Source organism: Candoia aspera, chromosome 4 (assembly GCF_035149785.1).
Source record: "Candoia aspera isolate rCanAsp1 chromosome 4, rCanAsp1.hap2, whole genome shotgun sequence".
Taxonomy (NCBI): domain Eukaryota; kingdom Metazoa; phylum Chordata; class Lepidosauria; order Squamata; family Boidae; genus Candoia; species Candoia aspera.
Window position 1 is genome coordinate 72,158,308 of NC_086156.1, and position 27,189 is coordinate 72,185,496.

The 27,189-nt window shown below is 37.1% G+C and overlaps 1 protein-coding gene across 2 annotated transcripts in view; it reads right to left on the reverse strand.

Moving 5' to 3' along the window:
- The window catches only part of PIP4K2B (phosphatidylinositol-5-phosphate 4-kinase type 2 beta), a 31,349-nt gene continuing 4,160 nt past the window's right edge, over window positions 1-27,189 (reverse strand). Inside the window, exons 2-10 of one of the 2 annotated variants that reach the window (XM_063300489.1) lie at window positions 25,113-25,210; window positions 15,688-15,784; window positions 13,835-13,987; window positions 11,551-11,697; window positions 9,836-9,874; window positions 7,678-7,791; window positions 6,400-6,658; window positions 5,502-5,605; window positions 1-3,495 (exon numbers count right to left, since the gene is read on the reverse strand). In XM_063300489.1, the coding sequence (XP_063156559.1) occupies window positions 3,415-3,495; window positions 5,502-5,605; window positions 6,400-6,658; window positions 7,678-7,791; window positions 9,836-9,874; window positions 11,551-11,697; window positions 13,835-13,987; window positions 15,688-15,784; window positions 25,113-25,210 (1,092 nt within the window). In that variant the 3' untranslated portion in view covers window positions 1-3,414. The remainder of the gene's footprint in view (window positions 3,496-5,501; window positions 5,606-6,399; window positions 6,659-7,677; window positions 7,792-9,835; window positions 9,875-11,550; window positions 11,698-13,834; window positions 13,988-15,687; window positions 15,785-25,112; window positions 25,211-27,189) is intronic. The other variant, XM_063300491.1, reaches the window with a different exon arrangement.

Genomic DNA, 27,189 nt, shown 5'->3' on the forward strand with positions numbered 1-27,189 from the left:
GTTTTAGGAGACAGGAACAATTCCAAAGGAAGAACAAAAGACTGATCAGCAGCTCTAGGTCCAACCACAGCTGTCCTCTGCCAACACTAGCAACAATACTCTGAAGAGATGGAATGTGTCCCTCTTCCCCCATCTTTCTTGTAGCATTACAGGCAATACCTTGATCAAAAGTCACCTTGTACATCATTCTTGCTGCATTGCTAGATTTATTTATATGTTCATAAGGGAAAAATCCTAACGCTGTCTCATGGAAGCAAAACATTTCCATTAACAATATCACGCAATTCTAAAAGCAACTCTGTCCATTTCTGCTTATTCCACGTAACTTACTTCATAGTTTAAATTTTTGGAAGTGAATGGCAAAAAGAAGGGATGATAAAGCTGTAGAAATTCCCAGTGAGTAGATTTCAAGTGCCTTTGCATGGGTGGTGGTGGTGGCGTAAGTAACAAGAAGTTTCCCCAGCAGGTATCTTCCAGATGTATAATGTCTATAAATCCCATGCTTAGTGGAGTTGTAGACCAAAGCATCTCAAGGGTATCTGGTTTGGGAAAACCTGCAGTAAAAAGGTTGATGACATCCTTCTTGGCCTCCCCACCTGGCTTTTTCTGTACCTTTTGAAGATTTCAAGTCATTAAACAACTTGTCCATTAAAAAAATCCTTGAGGGGGAAAAAATCCCACATCTGTTAGTAGATCTAACAGAGGAACCTGACAGAACCAGTAGCAGCTTTGATGGATTGGGTGGCTTTCATCTGGACACCATTGTGCATGAAGTCAAAAAACAATTTACCCTTCTTCCATTTGAGGAAAATAATGCTCACAGGAAGCAGAGTTGGGATTCTGTGGAATAGTTTATATGGCTAAATGTGCTTCATGGAATAACTAGTGGTTTCCTATAGCCTACACTACAGTAATTTCATATAGCAACACTCATGGCTTTACCACACAAGAAAAATAAATGGCAGGCCTTTGCCCTCCAGGCATATAGATCAAGAAAGAAAGGAACAAGAAGACTCAGATGGAAAGGAAGCCAATGCAGTTATATGGACCTGGCTTCAGGGTGGCTGGGGACTAGACAAAACATTCACACAAGTCACAGAATTGGGAGGAAAAGAGTGGGGCATTACAGTGATGCTCAAGAGGGAAACTGAAGACAAAAGAACTATGTTAAAGATATGAGAAACTTCAGATGCAAGTGGATTGAAAAATATAGATATAGATGAGAGAGGCAAAGGCCTGGGGAGACAGGGAACAGAAAACAAGGATAGGCAAAGGTTCAGAGTTTGCTTTTTCTGTTTGAGTGCCTTTTATGGTTGTTTCTCATGTATTCTTCTGTAAATGAATCAACCAGGAAACGTGTCTTCTCATGGCCTTTTAAACTGTGCACTAACTCCTAAATAGATTAAGGTTGGCAAATATTTGTCCATAATGTTAAAAAAGATACTTTTATGCTAATGCTTACCAATTTTAATCAAAATTTACTTTGTAAAATTAAAACAAAAGAAAATGAAAATGAAATTCCTAGTCTAAGACAGGGAGACCAAATTTTCTATTTCACATTGGACTTCAAGTGCACAATTTCCTTTGACTTTCAAAAACTTTACAGCCTATCAGCATACCCATGCCTGCCTTTTGAAATAAGTTGCTATAGTCACGCTAACCTTACAGTACAATCAGTTGGGACAGCTAAATGTTGTGGACAGTGGCTTCTAACAAAATAGAAATCTGCCTTGAAGTCATAGGTGAAAAGAAAAAGGACTTTCAAATCCCATTCTTAATTTATAGTTTCATTTATGCCTTGACAAAATTCTTATGCTATGTACAGCATATTCCATGATTTTTTAAGCTTTGCAAACCATTTTAAGATTCTGGAAATACAGAGTAAGTTGTGGGATTTTTTGTTTATAAATGGGAAAAATCCCATCTGGAAAGAGCACATACTTGAGGGAAACAAAGAAAGAAAAAAAAACATTTACCATACTCCCAAAAAAACAGAACCCACAAAGCAGAAGGCACAGGACATAAACATCCCAACAGTCACATTCAGAAGAAAGGCATGTGTGAGAAACACTTTTAGGAAGAGTAAGCAAAGTGTCTTGATCGCAAGTTGATGGTTCATAACCTGCCAAATCCCTTTTTTAAAAAAAAGAAAACTACAAACAACCCCTCCTCACAGCAAGAATATTGAAAACATGGAATCAATGCGTAGAATTCAAAATTTTCAGCAGTTTTGACAAGTGTGGCTGTGAAATCCAACATTAGTCTGTAGCTTATAAGAAAAAGTTGTAATTCAAATGGGGAAAGAACAGTTGAATTCTTTTAAGAAAACTGAGCTAGTGCAAGTTATTCCAACAATCTGGATTAGTAGGACAATTTGTCCTAGTGGTTAAGAGCAGTCAGTTTCAGCCATTTATTAAATTTTCCCCATATTCGGAGACTGGATTCTTCCCAACATGGAATGATCAAAAGCTGCAGGGAAACATATTTCTAAGACAGTGGTTCACAGATAAGATGTTGCAAAGAAGTGGTACCTTTTTTAAACAGGAAAATATCATCTTACAGCATATACAACCAGATCAAGGTATAAAAGATTGAACCATGAATAATTTAACACTGGTAGATCATTACATTACAGAGATAACTTAATCCAGGTTGTAATCCAACTTAATACAAGACAAATGTATTTGCAGCTCATCAAGAGATTATTTTCATGTAGTTATCTCACCTTCTCTTCATGATCTCCACCAAGAAAGTGTATCATATTCCATTAGAAATGTGGATTCTCCTGAAACTGCTTTTTTTTCCTCCCTTGATTTGCATAAAAATTTAAGCAGCCATCTTATTCCCTCATATTCCTCATCTTTTTTGAAATGACAATGCAGAAAAGAAATTGGGGTATCAAAAGACCATAAGGAAAAAGTCTTCGTTCAACTGACTTAAAATGGCTTTCCTGCATTGTTGTAACGGTTCTTGTCCTTGAAATGGCAGGCCATTTCTTGTCCAATCCTTAGAGAAAGCAACAAAGAGAATTTGCTCTGAGTGAGGAGCCACAGTTCAATCGAAGAAAACCATCATTTATAACTTCTGTAATGTATTCACATTAACATCTGACCATCTGGATACTGTGATGCTTTTCAAAGGAAAAGAAGTGTAGATCTTGACACTACTTTATTCCTCAGGTTTATGTTTGGATATTTATTGTAGCAACCAAAATAGAAGAGAGAAAAAGTCCCATTTTTCCACCAGGTTTGGAGGCCCACAGCTAGAGGTTAGTTTTCTGCTAGGTCACACTGTCATCACACACTCACAGAACATCACACCCAGCAGACTGGGCTGCATTCCTGTAGCACTGGAAATAATAACCCCCCTTCTACTTTTCTTCTCCCACTTTTTCTGCCAACAATGGGAAGACAACTATGTCAGGATATTGGACATAAATTCATTGAAGCGTTTCGAATACTGCTCAGGATTGACAGTGGAAATTTCTGCTCCAGCCTGGAAGACAAAATAAAGAACTTAAAGCACATGCAATTTCATTCAAGCACAAGAATCGGCATCAGTCAATCCTTTAAAGAGGTTGCCCCAAGTTTTCAAAACTCAGAGCAAATGGTTCTATACTGTTTTGTCCTCTTCAGAATCTGGAGGAGATGATGGCTTATCTTGAGGGAAACGAGCAGTGGACACATCTTATCCATGAACATATATGAAGAAAAATTGCTCATCTGTAACTGAGGTTTGAGTTGTTCTCTGTAAGGCCACACATATAGAAAAATCCACATCAAACATCTTCTGACCATCCTAGCCTTTTTTGGCAGCAGAGGATGCTCTCCAGACCCAGTCCAGCTTGCGTGTCCTAAGGGGCAAAGCTCTCTTCCTGCGTTTCTGCTCAGTCCAGAGAGAGCCAAATAATCACCTGCAGCAGAGAGGCAGAACAGCTAAACAGCTGCTTATATAGCCACCAGAAAAATGTGATTACAAGTCAGTTACCCATCCTCTCCTTTATGCTTTTTGTGCAGGCAGAAGAACAGCAAAGGCACTTGCTTGAAAGGTGATGCAGCCTGCCTTGGGATAATGAAAAGAGTAGGACCTCCTCCCCAACGGTGACTTCAGCACCTACTCAAATATCCAAAGTATATTGTTATAATGTTAGATTAGAATGAGGGCTGATGTTAGAGGACAGCCCAGCAAAAAACTGGGATTACCAGTTCATTGGAAAAAGCTCTCAGGAGACCAAGCGTCCTCTTAAAATTATTGCTAAGGCAGGTGAAAAGAAAAAACAAAAACTGAGCAGAAAAGCACTGGATCTTGCCCAGTTGAACAAATACATTGGACTGGAAGGAGGAGACATTGTCTGCTATCCTAACAGCCTCAGCTCTAGCTCCAGAAGGTGCCAAAGATTCTTCTGCACTGATTGTGCACAGCATGTTCAACTGCACAGGTCCATGAAGGAAGGGTGTGTGTGTGGAGTGGTGAATCCCATCACTTAGACAAGTCCAGTCCCCCTTGCCTGACTCCAATCATAAGAGAAAGCAGGATTAGAAGGGAAAACTATCCCAGCAGGTCCCCCAAAGGATCCAGTATTCTAGACATAGGGAAAAGAGAACAGTAACTGTTTTCAACTTAGAATGGCTGACAGAATTCAGACAGTTCTGTGGCTTCAAGGCAGATTTAACTCTATTTTCAGCAATTTCTGTCATCTGAAAAACCTTAATTTCACACTGGCCCTCATTTAGCATTCTCCAGCCTACGGCTATGGATGATGAGGCGCTGATGGGCAGAGCTGAACTAGACAAGGTTATTTAAGAAGGAAGTCATGCATACTGGCAAAAAGTTCATTGGAAATGGCGTATCTTAAGAGGGGGGGGGGAAAGATATAGGAATAGATATTAGAAACAGAAGACAGGACAGCAACAGAAAAGTCGTATCAAAATGTATCTGTGGTATGGTCACATTAAAATATTCTTGATCTGTATAGTTGGAAGCTGTAGAACCGTCAGAAAACGACAACCAAAATGATTAGAAAATGGAAGACGGTGATGGATCTTACTTAAGTAATAATCAGAACGGTGATCCACATACACTTGAACCATTAGAACCTAACATCTGATGTAGAGGTGGACAACCTGAGGTGCTCTGGCTGTATATGGCTTTCATTTACAAAATTTCTATTACAACTTTTCATTATTTTTTGCAAATTCCAGAGCCCTCTGCAACCAAAATTCCTGAAAAATTTAGAAACAAGTAAAAACTGCAGTGTAACCCCAAACAAGTATAATATATTGAAATAAAACATTTTTAAAAACCCCATGGAAAGCTCAGCCCCACCAATGCATGTATGAAACTGTTCTGTCCCTCCCTCCCACAATCTGGCATCACTGCTCAGCCAGTTGTGGCTTCGGTTGTCCTGAAACATATTAACTGCTGCCTCCCACCACCGTAAGATCATGGAATTGTTTAGCTAAGCACGCTGAGGACAAAGAAAAGAAATAGCTCCTTCTTACCCCATGTTTCACAGTTTTGGCAGCATGCGCTGCTTTTTTCTTTGTGTCATATGGTGTAAGGATATCTATAATGGCCATGAAATATACTTCCTTCTTAGGGGCACCTGATGAAAACGAGAGAGAAAAATTTCTCAGTGCTGGAGGACACAGAATTATTTTTAGGGTTTGCTATTCTTAATGAACTGCAAGCACAACTAAAGCACTCCAGAACTTTCCAGGCTAGGCAAATAAGCCAAGAACTATGTTTTTACTCAGCAGATGCTTCAGGCAGTACCCATAACATACTAGTGAAAATACTGAGGAAGGAGGTGAAGAAGTAAGTGGCTCATTTGAGTATACGCAGAGCACTTTTCTCATCAACTATGTTGTACATGACAGGAAATCAGTTTGTTTCAAACTCTGTGGAATAGGACTACTCAAAATAAATAGGCACAGTGCACAACTGGACAATGCTACTAAAGGGCACGAGGATCTTCTGGGCATTTGTGTATTCGGGAAGACATCCAGGTCATCTTCTCTATCACAGAAACGTTCTGTGTTGCAAATTATTCTTGATCCTGCTTTAAATCTCTTCAGGATATAAATGAGCTCTGTCTGAACTCTGACCTGGCTCTCAAATACACACTCTGACCTTCTACCGTGGCTGTACACTACAGGGGAAAATTAGAACTGGAAGTCATATCTGTAATTAAGGCAGCTTTAGTGGATAGGTTGTTGTAATTCAGGGAGTCAAACAGTCTTAAGATTTCCAAGAAAGTGGAGTGAGCAATGTTGATTCAAATAACCACCACATATCAGTAAATGCTTGCAGTCGGAGGATAACACTCTGGCTTTCACCAGACAATTGTACATTTTGTCTTCCACTCCTACTTCCCAGCATCCAGATCCCAGCACTTACTTTCATGGCTTTTCATAGCATAGACATCCACTGATGGATCAAACTCCCCAGGCCCGAAAAAACGTGGGAAGTTGAGAAGGTTACCGGGACTGTCAGGTGGAGTCCCATAGGAACCAACTGGATTCCCACCTATGCCATCATTCTCACATTCTTCATCTTCTGCCCGGTCCTCAACTTCCATCTCCTCTTGCTCAGCCCGATCAACATCGTGAATCCCTACCAGCAAACTGTAATCCATGATCTTCAGCTGTGCAAGAAACTGGAAGCCAACAGAAAGACATTCCTTCTCATTTTCAAGGTCTCTATATCACCTCCAAGATTTGAGTTAAACCATCTTTCATTAACTTGGCACCAGCTCTGAGTATTGGGACTCCAAGTCCCATAAATCTCAAGGCTTTTCTCCACGATTGTTTGGAATTTTTGGGGTTACAGCATTATAGGAGGAGAATCTCTTTAGTCTATGGTGGCAAAAAAATTAGGAGTCTGGTAGCACCTTTTCTGACTAACAAGTTTTATTAAAAGTCTTTTAATAAACTTTTGTGAGTTTGTAGCTGACTTCATCAGATGCATAGAATGGCTAGACTGATTTAGGATTTAAAATGGGATGAGGCAGGGGAGGGGAAGACTAGTTAGTTATGCAAGTGCAGGTTATGTGAGATAGATTGTAAGGACCTAATCAATTAACAATTGTAATGTGCTAAAAAACCACTGTATTTGTGGAAACATTTTGAGATTGCCGGAAACTTTTTGATGTGTACGAGTTCAGCAATCTCTCACTCAATGGTGTTGTTAAAGTCTCAGTTTTCCAAAATGGTCATTTTGAAGTCTGTTGCACTTTGAGGTCTGCATTCTGTTTAAATTTAAATTAATTTAAAAATCTAATAAAACTTGTTAGTTGGAGAAGGTACTACGAGGTTCCTTCTGGGAGGTGTAAGAGTAACACTCATTTCTGTAGGTCCCAAGGTACAGAAAACTGAGCTACAATAATGTCACTCTTGAGCTGGAAGAAGGGGGAAATCCCCAAAGTGAAGCTGAATGCAAGAGACAGTAGCAGGCAAATAAAACTCTTCTCTGCTTGCTTTTTCTAACTGATTTTCTTCTCAAATTCATTTAAATTCACTTTAGATTGTGATGTTGTGAGACAGAGTCTACCAGGTATCTCTACCTTATCTAGCTTTTTAAAGAGCTTGAAAATTGTTGTAACAATGGGGACTCTCTGGTGATCCCACTTCTTAATCACGCCCCCATTCCCAAAAATCAACAGCTTAGCTATCATACCTCAACATCTCGCTTCAACTTCTCCAGGAAATTTTTTTTACATTCCTCTCCAACATGGAGCTTTTGGCCTTCATTTAGAAAGTCATTGTCTTTAAAGGTTGGTAGATCCTTAGCCTAGACAGAAGGATTGAACTGAGATAAGTGCAAAATACAAGATGCATGGCAGAGAAACCTGATAAAATAAAATGTGGCTTCCATATTATGTGATCCAAAGCAGCTCGATACACTGCTTGCTGAGGTTGGGGCAAAGGCAATTCCATCAACTTTGAGAAAAGGATTTAAGAAATACTAAAATACTGCCAAGGAGCTGCTGGGCTAAAAGTAAAACGTTTGTGAGAAATTGTGGGAAGGAAGTAGAGAAGAACTGCAGTTTAGGTGAGAAGCAACACAGCCCAGATGTGAAAGCCAGGGAAAGAAAGCATTTCAAAAAGAGACTTCTCCTAGGAATTGGTCTTTCCATTTTGTTGCAAAGCCCCACATAGCTGGTAAACCAAGGAAGCAAAGCCACACAGATTTCAGGAAGGTATATTTAATACCAGTCTGGGGTAAATTTGGATAGGTTGTTGTAGTTCAGGGAGTCAAACAGTTTTTTGAAAACAGAATCTTTAAAACTTTTAAGAGCAAATTCCCAGAGAGACTTATAACTAAATTAAACTATGGTGGAGTCTCTTTGAAACAAAGCTCCATCTTCCTGTTCTGTGTTCTTCTGATCCACCTGCTGGGACTACACAGCAAGACATCTTTGGGACACTAGGATGATGTCACATATTTTGAAACCCCCCTTGTTTCCCATAACTAGGAGGGTTGTAAAACTCCTAGTTCTGGACAACAGTCAGTCTTGTTCTTGTCTTCACCAGGTCTTTTTTTTTGTTCCTTTGAGTCGGTTTTTACTCCTGAACAAGCCCCTGCAGTTTTCTTGGCAAGGTTTTTTGAAAGTGGTTTGCCACTGCCTCCTTCCTAAGGCTGAGAGGGACTGCCCCAAGGTCACTCAGATGGCTCTGTGCCTAAGGCAGGACTAGAACTCACAGTATCCCCGTTTCTAGCCTGGTACCTTAACCACTACACCAAACCGCTCTTTTTCATCAGACTAGGAAACATATTTCTTGCTCTTGAAAGGGCAGTCCTGCTTATAGGATTAACTTCAAGTTCAGACTTCAGTGACTTATACCATCTTCATCCTACCCTGTTGGCTGTTTAGGTTGCTTATGGTCCAGCAGTACAAATAGTATTTCAATGCTTTTATTCTGTAAAGTTATGTTGCCCCACCTCAGAATTATACTGCAGAAAGGTAACAAAAACAGTAATAATAATTGAAGCATTTTCCTTATTAAAAAGGAAGGCTGGGTTCACACAGCATAGTTAAATGGGTCAGTTAAGGGTCTAGTTTGCTGCGGGATCACACTAATAGTTAGTAACTGGAGCAAGAGAGGGACAAGTTTTAACCTATATTCTATGTTTATTAACTACCCACATTATGCACAATACACTAAGCTGCCAAAAAAAATTAGGTTAACACTAATATTATAATATAATAACAACAATAATAATAAAGCTTAGGGTGTTATGCAAAGGACTGATACATCTAGTAATAATTCCAATACAAATTATACATTAAAGGATATGGAGGCAATAGTATGGTCATGGATGCTCACAGGTGGCACCTTCAGCCAACATACAGCCTTCAGTGGTCCCTTCATGGTGCACCCCAGACCTTCCCCCACTTACTATGCAGCCTACTTTTGTAAAATGCAGCTTCTTTTTAAAAATTAAAAATAAATGCTTGATTGAAAAAAAAATGCAAATACATCATATGAAAGATAGGAACACAATCATTATATGCTCTTTCCTAATTCTACCCCATATATGTTGCAAGGTAGCTATCCAAATGCAGCTTACTGCACCTTCCCAGCCCCTCAACTTGCACTTTCATCTGTTATACACCACAGGACAACCTTTCCTAATCTGTCATTTTCCAAAAATGTGCTGGACTACAATTCCCATCACCCTTTCCTTATTGGGTTGGGGACTTGTATTACACAGGACTACGCTTCCTTTTGCTTAGTCCTATTACAAGTACTGATACAGAAGTAACATTTTATAGATTTATTCAAAACACCAAGATTTTTATTTTAAAACTTTCCCTAACTGCTGCTTTTACCTTTTCTTTGTCGCTGGCTTCTCTTGCTACTGTTGAACCCTGGAAGGGAAAGTAATGAATAGGAAGTGATTACCTATTTAAAGCCAAAAGTTAAAAAAAACCCTGACATTACACATTTATAAATTAAAGGCAAAGTCAGTGCATCTTTCTTTGGAAAATGAAATGAGAGGGAATAAGAACAAACACTTAAACCACAAAATGTTCTATCTGGGAAATATTACACTCCCCAGAATTGAATATATTAAGTCAGCTTTACTGTGTCCGCTTTAGCTGACGCTGCACAGGCCGAGAGGATCTATGACTTCTGAGATCTCTTCCAACTCTATGATTCTATGAGCTAGAAATGTAGTATCAAAGATCAACAGTCAGGAAATTACTATCTCCTCCCCACTTTTCTTGGTGTGATACTTTCTAATGTAGTGGCTCTCCATGGCTGAAGGCATAATGCTTAGACAGACAGACCAACAGGGTTTGAAGAACATGCTAAATCTAAACCAGAATAATAAAACACAACTGCTATGTTCATAAAATGCCCAAATAAATGGACACATCATTGCTTTATGGGATAGCCTGGTTCATAGGTAAAGGTTTCCCTTGACATTAAGTCCAGTTGTGTCCGACTCTAGGGGGCGGTGCTCATCTCCGTTTCAAAGCCGAAGAGCCGGCGTTTGTCCGTAGACACTTCTGTGGTCATGTGGCCGGCATGACTACACGGAACGCCGTTACCTGTCCGCCGAAGCGGTACCTATTAATCTACTCACATTTACATGTTTTCGAACTGCTAGGTTGGCAGCAGCTGGGACTAGCAACAGGAGCTCACCCCGTCACGCGGATTCGAACCGCCGACCTTCCGATCGGCAAGCTCAGCAGTTTAACCCACAGCGCCACCGCGTCCCTTACAGCCTGGTTCATACAACATCCTAAAACAACACCTGGATTCTCAATCTCAGTGAACCGCAAACTAACTGCCTTAAAGCTTAACTACCACCATGTTTGATCTAGGAAATCAACTGTATCTACCCACTACTGTATGAACTTCTTGATTTGTAGTGCAGGAATTCATGCAAAAATATTTCACTTCTGACTGCCAGCTCCTCTTCGCATCACATGCAAATAGAAGTTTGTCAAACAGTCATGAGATTCCCTGACACCAAAATGATCCCAAAGGATTTGTCTGAAAATTCCTGAGAAAGTAATAGTTATTCAAAACAAAATATTTAATTCACCTTCCAATGTCTTTTAGCAATCCCAATTTGGGGTGGTGGGTAGGGAATACCAAATGTGGTTTCTATAGTGGCAAGTCACAGGTATTAAAGAACACTGTGATACAATTAGTGAACACCACAACCTCTCATTTCATACAGCAGATCTGGAAATAATCTTTCTCATTTTAACTCTGTGGTGACAGCTTTCCTCCTCCAGTGTAAAACTCCTACAGAATGCAAAACCAACACCAGGCCTAAACTGTACCCATGCTTTAATGCAGCCACGGTGTACTGGACTCAACCCTCAGAGAAGACCAACATTCTCATAAAAGGAAACTGAATCATATGAACATAGTAAACATGTGAATTACACAAAAATGATAGTATTTTTAAATGCTGACCTACTTGCTTCACAACTGCAAGACCAGTGTCTGATTATGATCCTCAACCTACAAGCAAGCACGTTTTTTGAGGCCAGAAAGGGATGTTGCCGAACTTCAAGATCCTCACCTTGAGATCATATTTCCGATGCACTGTCAACCGGTGACTAAACACATTCCTGGTGACTACCATGTAGGTTTCCACACCATCTACAGTAAGCCTGTACATGCCAAGAAACTGGGGTAAAAGTGTATTCCCATGACATTCCACAATGAACTAAAGGGGGTGAGGAAAAGAAGGAGAGAATATACAATCAATCAGTATCAGTCTAAAAGCTGCCAGCACAGTTTAAGCGGAAGGGTGTTTTGGGGGCTGCCATAGAAGGAAAGTTTAGAAGGGCATTTGAGATACTTTTTAAAATATCAACATTTCAAAATAGAATGTGGTATCCTACATTATTTCTAATAAATGAAACCAAAAGGACAAAAAATTCTTATCCATAGAATAGTGGAGAAACATGATGTTGGAAAAACATAACTATTTTACTACAAAGATTAATCTTTGGAAATAAGGAACACCGTCCTGAGCCTCATTTTGCCAGAACAAAATGTGATTATGACACGAAAGTAATTATTCTGGTTGTGAGATCCTGTTTTTCAAGTTGGGTTCCCAAGAACAGTTGGGAACATTGCTACACTACCAGCCTCCCTGCTGCATAGTAACCTCCCTGCCTGAGTTGCTGGAGGCCATCTTGGGGCTGGCGGTGGAGTTCCCCAGACTCATGGTTCTCGGGTACTTCAATCTGCCTTCCCTGTCGGAAGCGGCTTGGGATCGAATGGGCCCTGCCTCCCTGTGGAGGGGGTGGAATAAGAGAATCTCAAGGTCACCAGAGCGTGATCCGACTATGACAAAGGGGTAGGTGTAACTCTCCCGTCATATCACAGTGCCACTCCTCCAACAAGAAGACTAAATCCAGTGTGAGGCCACTGTCTCGAGTCGGGTCCCAAATAATCTGAGACAGGCCCATGGCAGCCTTTAAAGAGGCACTGGTGCGCACCCTCCTCAAGAAACCATCACTGGACCCTACCATTCTGGACAATTTTCGTCCAGTCTCCCACCTTCCCTTTCTAGGGAAGGTGGTTGAGAAAGTGGTGGCATTATAGCTCCAGAGGGTCCTGGATGAAACGGATTTCAGTCGGGATTCAGGCCTGGATATGGCATGGAAACAGCCTTGGTCGCACTTATGGATAATCTCTGGTGGGAGCAGGATGGGGGCAGTGCATCCATCCTGGCTCTTCTTGACCTCTCAGTGGCTTGTCTGCCATGGCACTCACCCTGTGGAACAGCTTATCCCCAGAGGTAAGACAGGCCCCCACTCTCCTGGCCTTCCGGAAGGGGGTGAAAACATGGCTATGCCACCTTGCTTAGGATGGGAGGGGGGATAGACATTCTTGGGGGTGGCTGGTACTGTGATCGTGCCAAGTACAAAATCCTATTGCCATCTTGAATTTTACATTTTATATCTGGTATTTTTATATTTTTACTGGTATTTATGTATATTTATATTGTATTGATTTTATATTGTACTGTTTTTACTGACTGTTATTTTAGTATCTATAAGCCACCCAGAGTCATTGTGTATGAGATGGGCAGCAGAGAAATTTGATAGATAGATAGATAGATAGATAGATAGATAGATAGATAGATAGATAGATAGATAGATAGATAGATAGATAATATTCTAACCATTTTCTTTTAAGCTCAGATCTCTTCAGTTATCATGGAGAGACCCATTTTCTACAATTAGGTGACCTTCTGATTATTGGCCTAAAGTTTCCATTGTCCCTAAAGGACCAATCTCCTTCCATTCAACTCAGCTATGATCCTGAGAGTTGTTCATGAGAGACTATCAGTCTGGAGCTCTTGGATTATGCAATTAGAACCTCCTGAATGGAGAAAATAAATGAATGATGAGGAAAAAACAAATATCCCCATGATGCAAAACAATACATCTGCACTCTTGGGGACCAAAAGGGCCTGATGGACTCTTTTCTTTTGAAATCGCCTTTCCACCAATTGGAAAGTTGCTTCTTTGTCACACGTTATAAGTTAATTATGGCAGCTGTTTCCAGTAATAGGAAAGTGAAAAAGAAATTAAGGAAAAAAATAACTCTGGACTCAGTTGCATCTGATGTTTCATCTAAATGAAAATGATGAAGCACAATTCATAGGTCATACACACAATAGTCTCATAAACATCTTTTTCAGCCTCTTCTTTCTCTGTTGCTGGGAGAACAGGAAAATTCCTGTAGAAGTATTCCACAAAATATGAACATCTATTAAAATGGCTTATGTTCACCATGGTATTCTGAAATACCTGGTATAGTACACTTTCTTCCTACATGTAACTCACCTGGTGATATTTTTTTAGAATGTTGTGCATCTCTGCAACATCTTCACTTGACACTGCCTTGATAACAAACCGCCGGTCATAGGTGGTAAGGAAGCGAACCCCGCACCGGCCATGGCTATCACTGTATACTGGAGCACTCCGTGTCACAGAATTCTGTGTGGAGATAAGAGAAGAACAAATAGGACATTTAAATACTCCCAATCTTCAAACTAGGCCTGCAATTCAGGCCAATTTTAGCTGAAGCAAGATTGAGAAGCACATTGCACAGCTTTTCAGAAGTATTTTATGCCAACTGTGCACCACATGGTATACTTGCATTTCAGTCCAGAGTACATACATTCTGTGTTTGGTTTTAACAAAGAAAGAAAAACATATGGTATTTAAAAACTATGATTTTTTAAAAAAATCAATACATATTTCTAAACTTGGTGGGGGTGGTTTTGCAAGCATGGAGCTCAAATCATAATGCGATTTTCTTAAAAGTGGTAAAATCATTGATACAGATACTCTGAATGTATAAATAAGGCTGATCCCTATAAAGCTCTTCTATTTAGAATGTTTATGAAGAACTCCTAAGAATGGAAATTCCATGTTAAGGAGAACATTAGAAATAAAATAATGAAGTAGCTATCTATTTGGTAGCAACTGTTTAGTTCTGACGTTTAAAGGCATTTTCTTCTAATACTTGAAAGACAAAAGAGGATAAAACATACAGAGGGAAGGGAGTGGGGACACATGGACATTTACCAATTGCATACATTCTCTTTTTCTGTGCTTTCTGCTCAATAACCATGCAGGTGTACATACAGTCTCTTTCTAGGCTTCTAAACTTGTTTTCAAAACTGGACAGCTACAAGGATTAGAACCTTTCTGTTTTTCAATGTATAAAAGCCAGTAATAGCTGGCACTTATATATCAGGATTATCTTCACATTCGATGATTTCAAAACCAGAATCCTTCCCCTACATAGACATCTATGAAATGGGAGGTTTGGTGGTTCATGCCAGGACTTAAGCCTAACTGTTTTGTCTGGGCAGAAGTAGAATATGTGCTTGGTCTAGGTGTGGATCCAAATATTCTGGGCATAGATGTTCCAAGGTGGGACACAGGAAGGTGCTGGGAAATGGTGGAGAAGAGAGGGGCATGCCAACTTGGTATGCTATACTTGTATAAAACAGTGACAACTAAGAGAAGGCATGAGGAAGAAAGGTGCTGAGAAGATTGGTGGGTAGGCTAGCATATACACCATGTGGAGAAGGAGAGCAAAGAGGGGTGAGGCTCATTGGCCTCTCTCTACTCACACTGCAGGCAAGAGTTTGTTTTGGTTGAAACCCAAAACAAGATGTTCCAGATTTCAGTTTAGCTGAACTGGAACCCACTCAAAATGGTTCTGCTAAATCTGAGCCACAGTGTGTTTGTTCTGTGTGTAGAACAAAACACTTTTTCTTTACATACATACATCTAATCTTTATTATAGATTTGTGCTGTCTCCTTTTTTTTAGACTTCTTCCCCACATCTTTGTATCTTTCTTTACTCATCCACTCCTCTTTATCATCCCTTCCCCAAACCTACCTTTTTTTCCTATCTCACCCTAAGGAAAATTACTTCCCATCTTTTCAGCCTAGCATATTTCAAATAATTGCTGTGAGGAGAAACCATGTTTACAACCTTGAGTTCTTTGGAGGAAAATACAAATCTGAATACCATAAATAATTCCATCTGATTCATTAATACCTACTCCTCATACTGGTCCCAAGGTCAATTCCCAATTCCCACAAAGCCAGAAATACTTTTTGTTATACCTCAATTATTTTGACATACCTCAGTGAAAAGCTATCAGTTTGTTCCCTACCTGATAGTCCTGATCATCAATCCCAAACCTTTCCCGGAGATTTCGGAACACCAGTGGACAGTACTCTTTAAATTTGAAGCGGCTTGGGAGGTTCTCTCTGAAAGCAGCCACAAAGAATTGGTGATTCAGTATTACAACGTAAATGTCAAATTTAAATATACAATATTAGATTGAAAGTACATCTCAAAATAGTACTAGTACACCTAGTACAACATTTTTGGTATACAACTATTTTTTTTTAAAGTGCATCTAAATTATGTGACAAGGAATTCAGACTTCCCTAGCACAATGCTCTCCCAGATATGATACAAGTCTGATCGTGTTGTCTGGAAATTCTGGAACTGTAATGCCAACATACCAATTCAAAGACACTTGATGAAAACCAGGGTATTGGCTGTCTAATAAAAACAATGGGATTTATTGCTGCTGACTGTTTACCCCACAGTGAAGTTATATTTGTTAATGCGGCCTAACACTGCTAATGCTATATAAATGGTAGCAGTACAGGCACCAACCTACAGATCCATAGAATAAAAACAACACATATCTAAAAGAATAAAAAGAAAGGCAGAATGACACATCTTCTACTACAGCATCAGAGAAAAATTAATTAGGTTCGATTGTAGCAAATGACTTGGTTAGCGGCACTTGTAGAATTTCTGTCCCCATATACTGACTGAAAAAACTGAAAAAAAAAAACCAAGGCAAAATTTGTGAGCAAGGAGCCTAATTTCTAAGTGAACATATAGGGGTAAAATTGTTCAAAGTCTTCAGTGTTCATGTAGCATGAAAGTAAGGTTTCTTCCTTTACTTTCTTTCTTTTTGGAGCACAAGTAAATTGTAGTCGTATTCCACCTTAAAGGTTGTTTTTCTTTCAAATTACATTTGTCTCTTCATGATCAACCCTCAAATTTCCCCTTCATAAAATGAACCTTTGGCAATCTCTTCTGGGTGCTGGATCCAATCCTACTAGGAGGAGGATTAGAGTAAGTCTATGCAGTAGGTAATCATACCTCTTTTGGAACTGATGTACCTTATTTATTAGAAGATGGTCACAAATGAGTTCTAAGAGCTGGATTTTATTTTCTAGAGTCAAGGAAGAAGAGATCTGTACACTTAACTCAAGCATGGGATATCCTGAGCAGGTTCTCTTAGAACCGTATTTAATGTGTATCCATTTTCCATCTTTTTGCTTCCTTATAATCACATTTCATTCTCATTTGAATACTCATCATTGAATGGTCACTCATTTTTATAACTTCAATTTCTACATTTGTAATTTTTGTCAGCACATTATTTGAAGCAAATATATAATGTATCATATATTATGTAATGTATTATGTATTATGTGAAAAGTATGTAAATGCCTTTCAATTCTCTCCAGACATCTTTTAAATCAATCTATTTCATCAACCTGTTTAACATTGTTTTTCTATTTTTCATCTCCTCTAATGTTACATTTGATTTATCCAATTTTCTATCTACCACCATATTACAGTCTCCTGCTAATATAATCATCCCTTTATTTTCTTTTTCAACCTGCTTCACTACAATACTAAAAAATTCACTCTGTTTTTCATTCGGTGCATATACATTTATTAATGTAATATCCTCACGTCTTATCTGACCTTGTATCATTAAATATCTTCCTTTATCATCTCTATTTTTTCCATTATAAGCCCACATCTTTTAGAAATCAATGTTGCTACTCCTCTTGCTTTTGAAGTGCCATACGATTTTTCATATTTATCAATCCAATTTAGCTTCAGTTCATTAATTCCATCCACTTTTTGATGCATTTCTTGCAGAAAAATTATGTCTGGTCTTTCCTTTCTTAATTGTGCTTCCACTCTTCCTCTTTTTAACACATTACCTAAGCCTCTAACATTTCATATTACAAATTTTATGTTTTTAACCATCTTTAAACTTATTTCTAACCCAACAAATAATTTTTGTCCCACCTTGAGAACTGTCTATACTATTTAACAACTTAATATAACAATTAAAAAAAAAAGTAGTTACAATGATACATAGACATATAACCAAATTACATAAACATGTACCCTCTTCCCCCCACCTTAAACCATACCCCACACATAATAATCTTTTATCCCCCATCCACCCTTCAGGCTTCCTCACTCAGGTCTTTGCCGAAATGCTCCTAAGGGGAGGGCACGCCTGTTTCTCCCCATGTTTATCCATTTCTCTTCCCTCACTGGCTGCTCGACTTTTCTACATACCTTTCCATTTCTATCCACCTCCCTTATATTCCTCTTCTGTATCTTTTCTAAATACCTTTCCCATGGAAATCTTAATTCCCACTCCATAATCTTAAAAGCCTAACACCTCTTAATTAATATATTCACTACTAATTACATCACATCTAAAACATTCTTTCAAGTTTTTACCATTTTATATTTCTTACACTACAGAATATATTTTACTCAAAATCTTCAACTTAAACCTAATTTTCCCACTGAATCCCACTAATTTATATCATTATACACTAGCTTTCCCATCTTCGTGGTATATTTTTACCAGTTCACTCCCTTTAAACATAAATTCTAACTCCTTAATTGGATGTTAATATACATAGTCTATTCTTAATTTTTATATGGGTCTAACCCATTTAATATACAAATTTTTATAAGATCTAACATCATACTTATTCTTCTGGAAATCACATACAATTTACACTATTTTAATTAATTAAATTTACTATTATACATTTTATTATTGTTGTTATTACTTTTTTTTTTACCAGTTCCCACCCCCTAATACATCTTTACTATTAATTCTGTCCCCATAATCATGTCTTTTTTTTCTGTAACTGCTTTCTTCGGGTAGAAATTTTATCTCCAGCATCTTTCTGCATCTCCTCCATCTACCTCTCTTCTTGTTCCTCCTCCACACTCAAACTGTGAACCTTTCTTTGATCTTCTTCCGATTCCTTGGCCTCATCTACTTCTTCCTGATCATTTTGCAGCTTTCCCATCTCCTCCTCCCATTCTTGTAGAATATTTTTAGAAATGAAGAGATAATAGAAGGAAATATGGCAGATTAATGATAATGGCAAAACTGAGCAAGGAATGTTGTGGGACTCAATGAAGGCAGTAATAAGAGGATTAAGTATTAAAGAAGCCTCAATATAAAAAAAAAGCAAAAGGAGGAAGAGATAGAATGGAAGATAAGAGAATTAGAGAGAATGTATATTATTAATAGAGATAAAAAAAAATTGAATGAGATATTAGCGTTAAAAAAAGAATTGCAAGGAGGTGAGATGGAAAAGGTCCAAAGAAATTTGATTTATTTAAAAAAAGAATATTTTGAATATGCTAATAAAAATTCTAAGATGTTAGCTAGGGCTGTTCAATTAAAAAAGACAAAAATGGAAATAGATATAATTAAAGATATAAAAGGAAACAGATGTAATTTGATGAAAGATAAGATAAAAGCAATACAAGAATTCTATGAGAAGTTATATACAACTAAAGGGAGTTCAGAAGTGAAAATCAGAACTTATACTGAGAAAAATTTAAGTATTAAACTCCAGGAGGATGATAAAGAAAGATTAGAACAAAAATTTGTGAAGGAAGAGATAGAAGAGGTTATAAAGAATTTGAAAGTTGGAAGAACGCCTGGGATGGATGGGTTAGGGGCAGAATTTTATAAAGTGTTTTAAAAAAATTTAATTCTGAAACTGGAAAAATTATTTAATAGTATTTTAGAAGGAGGGGAGATTCCACCATCCTGGCAGTATTCTACAATAGTTTTGATTCCAAAGCCTGGAAAAGATAAATTGGAAATTGACTCATATAGACCAATATCATTGATAAATCAAGATGCAAAGATATTCACAGCAATATTAGCAAAAAGATTGAATCGGTTTATAGGAAAATGTATTATCAAAGCGGATTTATAAAAGGGAGACAAATAGCAGATTTAATGAGAAGGTTATTAAATGTAATTAATTATATAAAAGAAAAAGAGGTAAAAGCTGGAGTAATAGCAGTAGATATTTTTAAAGCTTTTGATTCAGTAGAATGGCCAACATTAAAAAATTTAGTTCAACAAATGGAATTTAGAAAAAAATTTCAACATATTATTACAGGATTATATGCAGGGAATAAAGCTTCAGTATTAGTTAATGATGGAATAACAGAACAATTTAACCTAAGCCGAAGAACAAGACAAGGTTGCCCTTTATCTCCAATTTTATTTATTTTAGTGATAGAATTATTAGCGAATGCGATAAGGAAAGATAAAGGTATAGAAGGAATAGGACAAGGATAAAAAGTAAAGATTAGTTTGTTTGCAGATGATACTTTATTAACTATTGTAGAACCATTAGAAGCTTTAAGTAACATTCAGAAATATTTGGAAGTTTTTGAACAAGCAACAGGTTTGAAAATAAACTGGAATAAATCTGAGATGATGTTAATAATAGTAGAGGGGAAATAGAAGAAATTAAAAAGAAATATAAGATTAAAGTTATGGACAGTTTTAAATATTTGGGGATAAATATAGCTAAAAATTTACAGGATTTAAAAACATTGAATGTTGATAAATTGAAGGAAGAAATAAAAGAGAAGTACTTGGATATAAAAAATTGAAATTGTCATGGTTCAGAGAGTAGAGCTATGCAAAATGAAAATTTTACCTAAAATAATTTTTTTATTTTGGATGCTACCAATAAAATTATCACAGGAGGAGTTAAAACAATGGCAAAATATTATAAATAATTTTTGTAATGGAGATAAAAAATCAAGAATAAATAAAAAGTTATGGTATGTATCCCAGAAAGAAGGAGGGTTAGGTATTCCAAATATTAGTATGTACTATATAGCTAATCAAATAAGATATGTTCCGAATATGACATATGGACCAGAAAAATTGATCTGGGGAGAAATGGAGTTAGGGGAGATAAGTGATAAGGATTTTCTTTTTATACAAAACAAAAAATGTTTTAGTGAAATAAAAAACCCAGTAAGTAATGCTACTTGACAGATTTGGCATAAAAATAAAAAAATATTTAGTCCTGGAATATCACCACTGACTGGAATTGTAGATTTAGAAACATTCTCAGAGAATCTTAAGGCAGGATTAATAAAAGATATGGAGCGAGCTGGAGTATTAAGATTGAAGGATTGGTTAAGTAAAGTTTCTAGTAGAGAGGATATAAAGGGAATATTTGGACAGAGTAAAATATCTTGGTATAATGTATTGCAATTGGAGTCACGGACTAAGAATTGGGTAAAACAATGTGGGAAATATAGACAATTAACAAAATTTGAGGAATTAATAATACAGTTAAAGCAGAACAGTACAGACAACGTAATAAAAGGGTTAGTAAGTAAAATCTATAAAATACTGATAGAACTAGCACAAGGAATGAAATTTAGTTGGGAGAGCGATTTGGATATTAATATTACAGAAGAGGGATGGGATGGAATTGGTGCAAATGGCTAAGGTGACAGCACTGATAGGAGAAAACACTGTAACTAGATTCGTCTCCATCTGGAAACTGTTCTTGGACTATTTGTTTGTAACGCAAAAGAATGAAGTCTTGATTTTAGGTTTTGATGATTGAATGGTTTGATTTTAGAGATACGTTACTAAATGTTTACTTAACAGTAAGAGATTAACTTTTAGGTACTTTTATACCTGTGCTGGAAAAGGTCAGAAGCCACTGGTCTGATATGTGTTTTTGCTTACTCCTGCACCAGTTTAGCTCTTCCTGTCTCTTTCTTAGATTTGTATTCTGTCGGTCTTATATTCTACATTATGTGTCTCAATTATATCTTGAACAATTACTAATTAATACAAATTTTTAAAAAATTGGACACAAAGAATTATGAAAAATATGTCTGTTAGAATTAAGGAGAATTGTTATAAGACAGTTTGGAAATGGTATATGACTCCAATAATGCTAAACCTCTATAATAGAAATAATTCAAAAATTGTTGGAGGTGTAAGAAAGAAATTGGGACTTATTTACATTTATGGTGGGAATGGGAAAAGATTAAAAGACATGTGGGAAACCATTTTTGCTGAGATTAATGAAATACTATCTATTAATTTGCAAATAAGTCCAAAAATTGCATTATTGTTAAATTTTGGAAATATGAAATTAGAGTGGCAAAAGAAAGAGATGATAATAATTTTTGTTACTGCCTTAAGATTAATAATAGTTAAAAAATCGAAAGTAGATTATGAGCTTGAAGATTGGTTTAAAGTATGGAATATTGCTATTAATGATAAATTGACATGTGAACTAAAATATAAAAAGGATTTGGTGAAAAGGAACGACTTTGATGCTATATGGGGTGAATTTCTGGAATATGGTTTTGTCAAAGGGAAGGGAGTAAAACTGGATCAATATATATTATCTTTTTGGAGAAGAGGGCTTATTAAGAATTATTAATAATAAAGATGTGTGATAATAAAAAGAGATAAGGACTGTTATAGGTCCCACGGGTGATGGGTGCACATAAAGTTGTATGTGTTATGTTTTGATTGTTTGATCGAATTATTTTATTTTTTGTTATTATTGGTTGTGTGTTTTGTAATTTGTAGTTTAAATAATAAAATTATATTAATTAAAAAAATAAAAAAATAAAAAAGAACCCTATTTAATGTGGTATCTATTACATAGTTCATTTTTATTTCACCTCAACTTGCCATGGATTTATCAATATAATTGTCTGCTATACTTTGCAGTTGGCCTGGGATTATACAAAGAACTGCAGCCTTGTTCATATTCAATCCTTCCATTGTCAGTTCTCTAATCAAAGTAATCTTTATCACTACAGTCTTTATTTCATCAGCGACATCAGTAGGATGTGGAAGTATAATGGAGGTCCACCTCACTGGTCAGCCTAGAGCAAAGAGCTCTAGAGAAATTAGTTGAATCTTATAGCAACTCCAGATTTAATCAAATTTTAAAAATTCTTTTCACTGTTGTATCTTTTTTCTAGTTGAAAGTTCATTGACATCTTTAGGCCAGCCACTTCCATAAACTTTGATTCTTCTTCCCCCAAACCAAGATCACTACTGCATGATTTATTTCCTTTTCCTTGGCATATTTTCTCCAAGGATTATATTTATTAGGGAACCAGAGAGCTTTTCCACAGGACCAATGGGATCAAAAGACACTATTCAATCTCTTCCTGAATTTTCCTTCTATTGATTGAATTCAGTTGAATCACAAGGGAGCAAGTGCTTCACTGTGTGTGTTGAGACATGCTTATTAGTACCTGGACTTGATCTATTTGAGATCCTCTGGCAAGAGCTTATCTAATATAGTACCACTGTCCAGGTGCAAAAGAGCAAAGATTCATCTCTGTAACATCTCTTTGAGAGAAATTATCCTTTCCTATCTGCTGCCACAAAACATACTGTCAATATCTATAAAACATTTCATTTCTTCAAGATAAGTGTAACAAAAAGTAACATTCCACATGAATAGAGGACCTACTTTGCCCAGGGTAAGTTCCTACTCATGTTTGGAGACTCCTTCACCTAAATTCTCTATTCAGACTGAATAATTAAAATTATTTTTCTATTTCACTAGGTAAGTAGATACCAGTTGGAATATATCAGTCTCTCAAAGGACAAATGACATCAATCAACATGTTAGTGTGGTGTAGTGATTAAGATGTCAGACTAGGATTGGGGGGACCCAGAATCAAATCATCTTCAGCCATGCAAGCTCGCTGGGTGACTTTGGGCAAGTTACTCTTTCTCAAACCAACCTACTTCACATAGATGCTGTGGGGGAAAACTGGCAGAGGAAGTACTATGTATACCACCTTGAACACCTAGAGGAAAGGTGGGATTTATCTAAGAAATAAATAAATGTATTTGTTTAAAAACTTCATGAAAAGCATTATGCATCAAAGGGTAGAGCCAAAATCTGGGTTGGCTGCTGGACTGAATGAATACCGCAGCTACAATTGTATAATTAAGTTTTTTTAAAATGAAAATACTGTTGTTACTGTTTAAATGATATAAGCTACAGAAAGTGATTTAGTGATTTCACAACAGTTGTCCAGAGGTCAAAAAAGAAAACCTATTTGCAGCTAATCTTGAAAGAAAGAATAAAATGCTTCTTCTACTTTACAACTATATCCTCTCAATTACATCAAAATATTAGAGGAAATCTGAAACACATTCTGAGTAGTTCCCCAGATTTCAACATCCAAATCTTAATTGCAAGAGGTATGTTCCATGCAATTTTAATGGGGAACAGACTAAATAAGAAAGGAAGTTCTCTTCACATCTACAAAACATTCTTAATCCACAAAAAAAAAATTGTTGTTCAACTTATACATAGTATCATTCATGGTATACTAATGGCATAAATAAAAAAATAAGAATTAACGATCTTCTAATTATTAAAAGCTGATCCAGGTTGCCTGGCAACTGTAATCTACAGGTTACCATGTGTGTATTTGTGATTAAGTCTCCTTCAAAGCATATTAGGGATGAGTCAATGATGCTGCCTTCACCCCTAGTGTGTATACTTCAGTCCTCTAAATTCAAGCCTGCTGTCAGTGACCAGCATGGTTGAGTATCTATCCAGGCTCAGCTCTCTCAACCTAACATCTCTAGTTTGGAGTCACTATCTTCAGATTCCCAGGTTTGTCCAGTTTGTCCAGATGTAAAATCTCATTTAATAATATTTCCATACTGCTTCTCTAATAAGCATTTTAAAATAAAAAAGTGGATTAGGATGTAGAAATGCAATTAAAAAAGAATTCAAAATCAAAAGGCATCATAAAAACAGCAGTAGAAAAAAAAATCCTCTAACTTATCAGGAAGCCATAAAAACCCTCTGGAATATTCAATATTTCTACATACACCAAATAGTCAATATTTCTACATACTCCAAAATGCCCAGAGAGATGCTTCTAAAATAACACTGATGTCTTTCTCCCACTGCAAAGCATTGTAACCCGATTACTTCTTTGATTTCTACTGTACCTAATCTGAACACAGTACATTATTCCTCCTAGAGATCAAAAGAACAGGGAGGCACATGTGGAAAGAGATACTCCTTAAATATGCTGGCCCATCAAAATACAATGATACTTGAAATTGTGCCAAAAAAGTGTATGAGCAGTCAACACATTTGGTACAGAAAGGATATTATCCTCTATGGCCTGGTTCTATCAGAAAATGAACTGCAGCTCCCAATCATATCCATACATGGCTGGGCATAGAGCACACTCAGACACATGAATCGTGCTGGGTCAAGATACTCTTATCATACTTGTTTTTCTTTCATGTCACACGGTCTCCTGCAAAGTTATGGTTCATGTCATTATATATTCGTAACAAGCCAGCTATTCAGATACTGAAGTTAAATGGGGAATTGGCAAGGGGGAGAACATTTTAAACAAAGAATAATGTTTATTACTCACTTGTTGAAAAGATGATTGTCCACTTTAATCTTGCTGTAGGCTTTAAAGTCATCTGGCATTAACATAACAGGGACAGGGACATTACTCAACTCATTAATCTGCAAAAGAAATGCAACATCTAAACAGGATGTGAGGGAAAAGAGAAAGGAAGTCACCTGATTGCTGGTATGTATGATGATAAACCCCAATAACCTTTACTGGCAGTTTCAGCATTAAATGAATAACCTGAAGTTTCCTGGTCAAGAAAACAAAGTTATATTCTACAAAAAAGTGATAGTTAATTCTGTATTAGTTGAGAGAAGGGATCTGAGGTCTCTAGGCGGCAGCGGCGGCATCATCATCATCATCATCATCATGTCTCCAGGCTGTGAGTCTGTATAATTCATATAACAATATAATGTTTCTCTCTTTTTCTTTCCATTTTTAGACAGATAATTATTTATATCTATATAAATAATTTTAGGTCTGTCCTAATCACTCAAACTTAGTAATCATCTGACTGTGTTTTGATGCAAACATACTGTATGTTTGAAAGTGTGGTAGGTACCTGCTAAAATGTTCTTATTTTAATTATCTTTAAAATAAAACTTTCTCAATCTGTAACTAACAAAACATTTCATATGGTCTCAGAATTCCTCTGAGGACTAATACTTGCAAAACACAATTCTTGACAGAAGGTTTGCCATGGGGGAAAAACAGTTATTGTTGCTTTTTAGAATCTCATATTCATATTGCTGTATCTCTCAAATTTTAGATTCCGGAGATTTTCTGGATCAAAAACGAAAGCATGCTTCCCAACATAGAAACTAAGTGCAAAGCAGATCAAAATATTCCACCTTTAACTACACCCAATGCCACTGGGTGTTGCAACATGTGGATGATGTTATATTGGCTGTCATTTATAGTAGACCCAGGAATGAATAGGCACATGACATGTATATATTGTTGCTCTTAACATAATCCCACAATTACTGGCTTTCTATTAAGCAACAATGTGATAAAAAGGAAATTATTTCATATGACCTATCCTTATGCGAAAATGAATTGCAGCTCTCAAATCTTAGCTGTCAGGACTTAAGAGGATATACAGACTCATGTGGAAGCCTGCCATGTATAGAACACAAACAGCAATCTGTTCACTTTGTACTCTGGTCCCACCCATGAACTGCTTCAGCTCTACTCACTGTTGGGTCCCCAAGAGAAAACTCTAAAGGAAAGCAGCCCTCAACATGAAAAGACTGGCATGTCTGTTCTAATGTATTACATAGGACTGTCCATCCTAAAACTTCAGCTTCTTCAGAGTTCAGCAGCTTGACCAATACTTAAATTCTTCACTGGAGATTCTTCTCTGGGTAATCCAGAGAAATCCATGCTTATCTAGTTTCAGTGTAACTTCTGAAAATATAAAGAAAAAAATTGCAATAGTTTCTAATATTTTGTTTCTAAAATTAGATCTGCAAAGCACAACTGAGCCTGACTTTTTTTCTTCTCAACATCACGTGCCACTACAGGTACATTTGTATTTGGCTCAATAAGCACTTTTCATTGGTCTCTTTCCATACAGCAAAGTTGGAAGTAGAGGAAAGAAGAGCACCTCTCAGAGGCCGTTTGAAGATAGTTGATTGTGAAACTGTATGTAAATTTGAAAGGATGCATACAACATGTGGTAAAACAATCCAGTGAGCATTAGACTACCATCTAGCCTATGTGGCAAATATTATTTGGGACAGGTAAGGTCTTATATGAGAGCTAGTTTGGTGTACCATAATGATGAAGGCATAAGGCTAAAAACCAGGAGACCACAAGTTCTAGTCCTGCTTAGGCACAAAGCCAGCTGGGTGACTTTGGGCCAGTCATTCTCTCTCAGCCATAGGAAGAAGGCAAGGGCAAACCACTTCTGAAAATCTGGCCAAGAAAACTGCAGGGACTAATTGAAGCAGTAAGGAAGATGACCTTGATGGAAATATGCAAGAACCATTACACAGTAAAGGGGTCTGAAACATTCTTGAAGCCCCAAGAAAGGAAATAACATTCAGAAGTGGATCTGGCAGAGGCCTCCCTGATTCACTGGAGTATA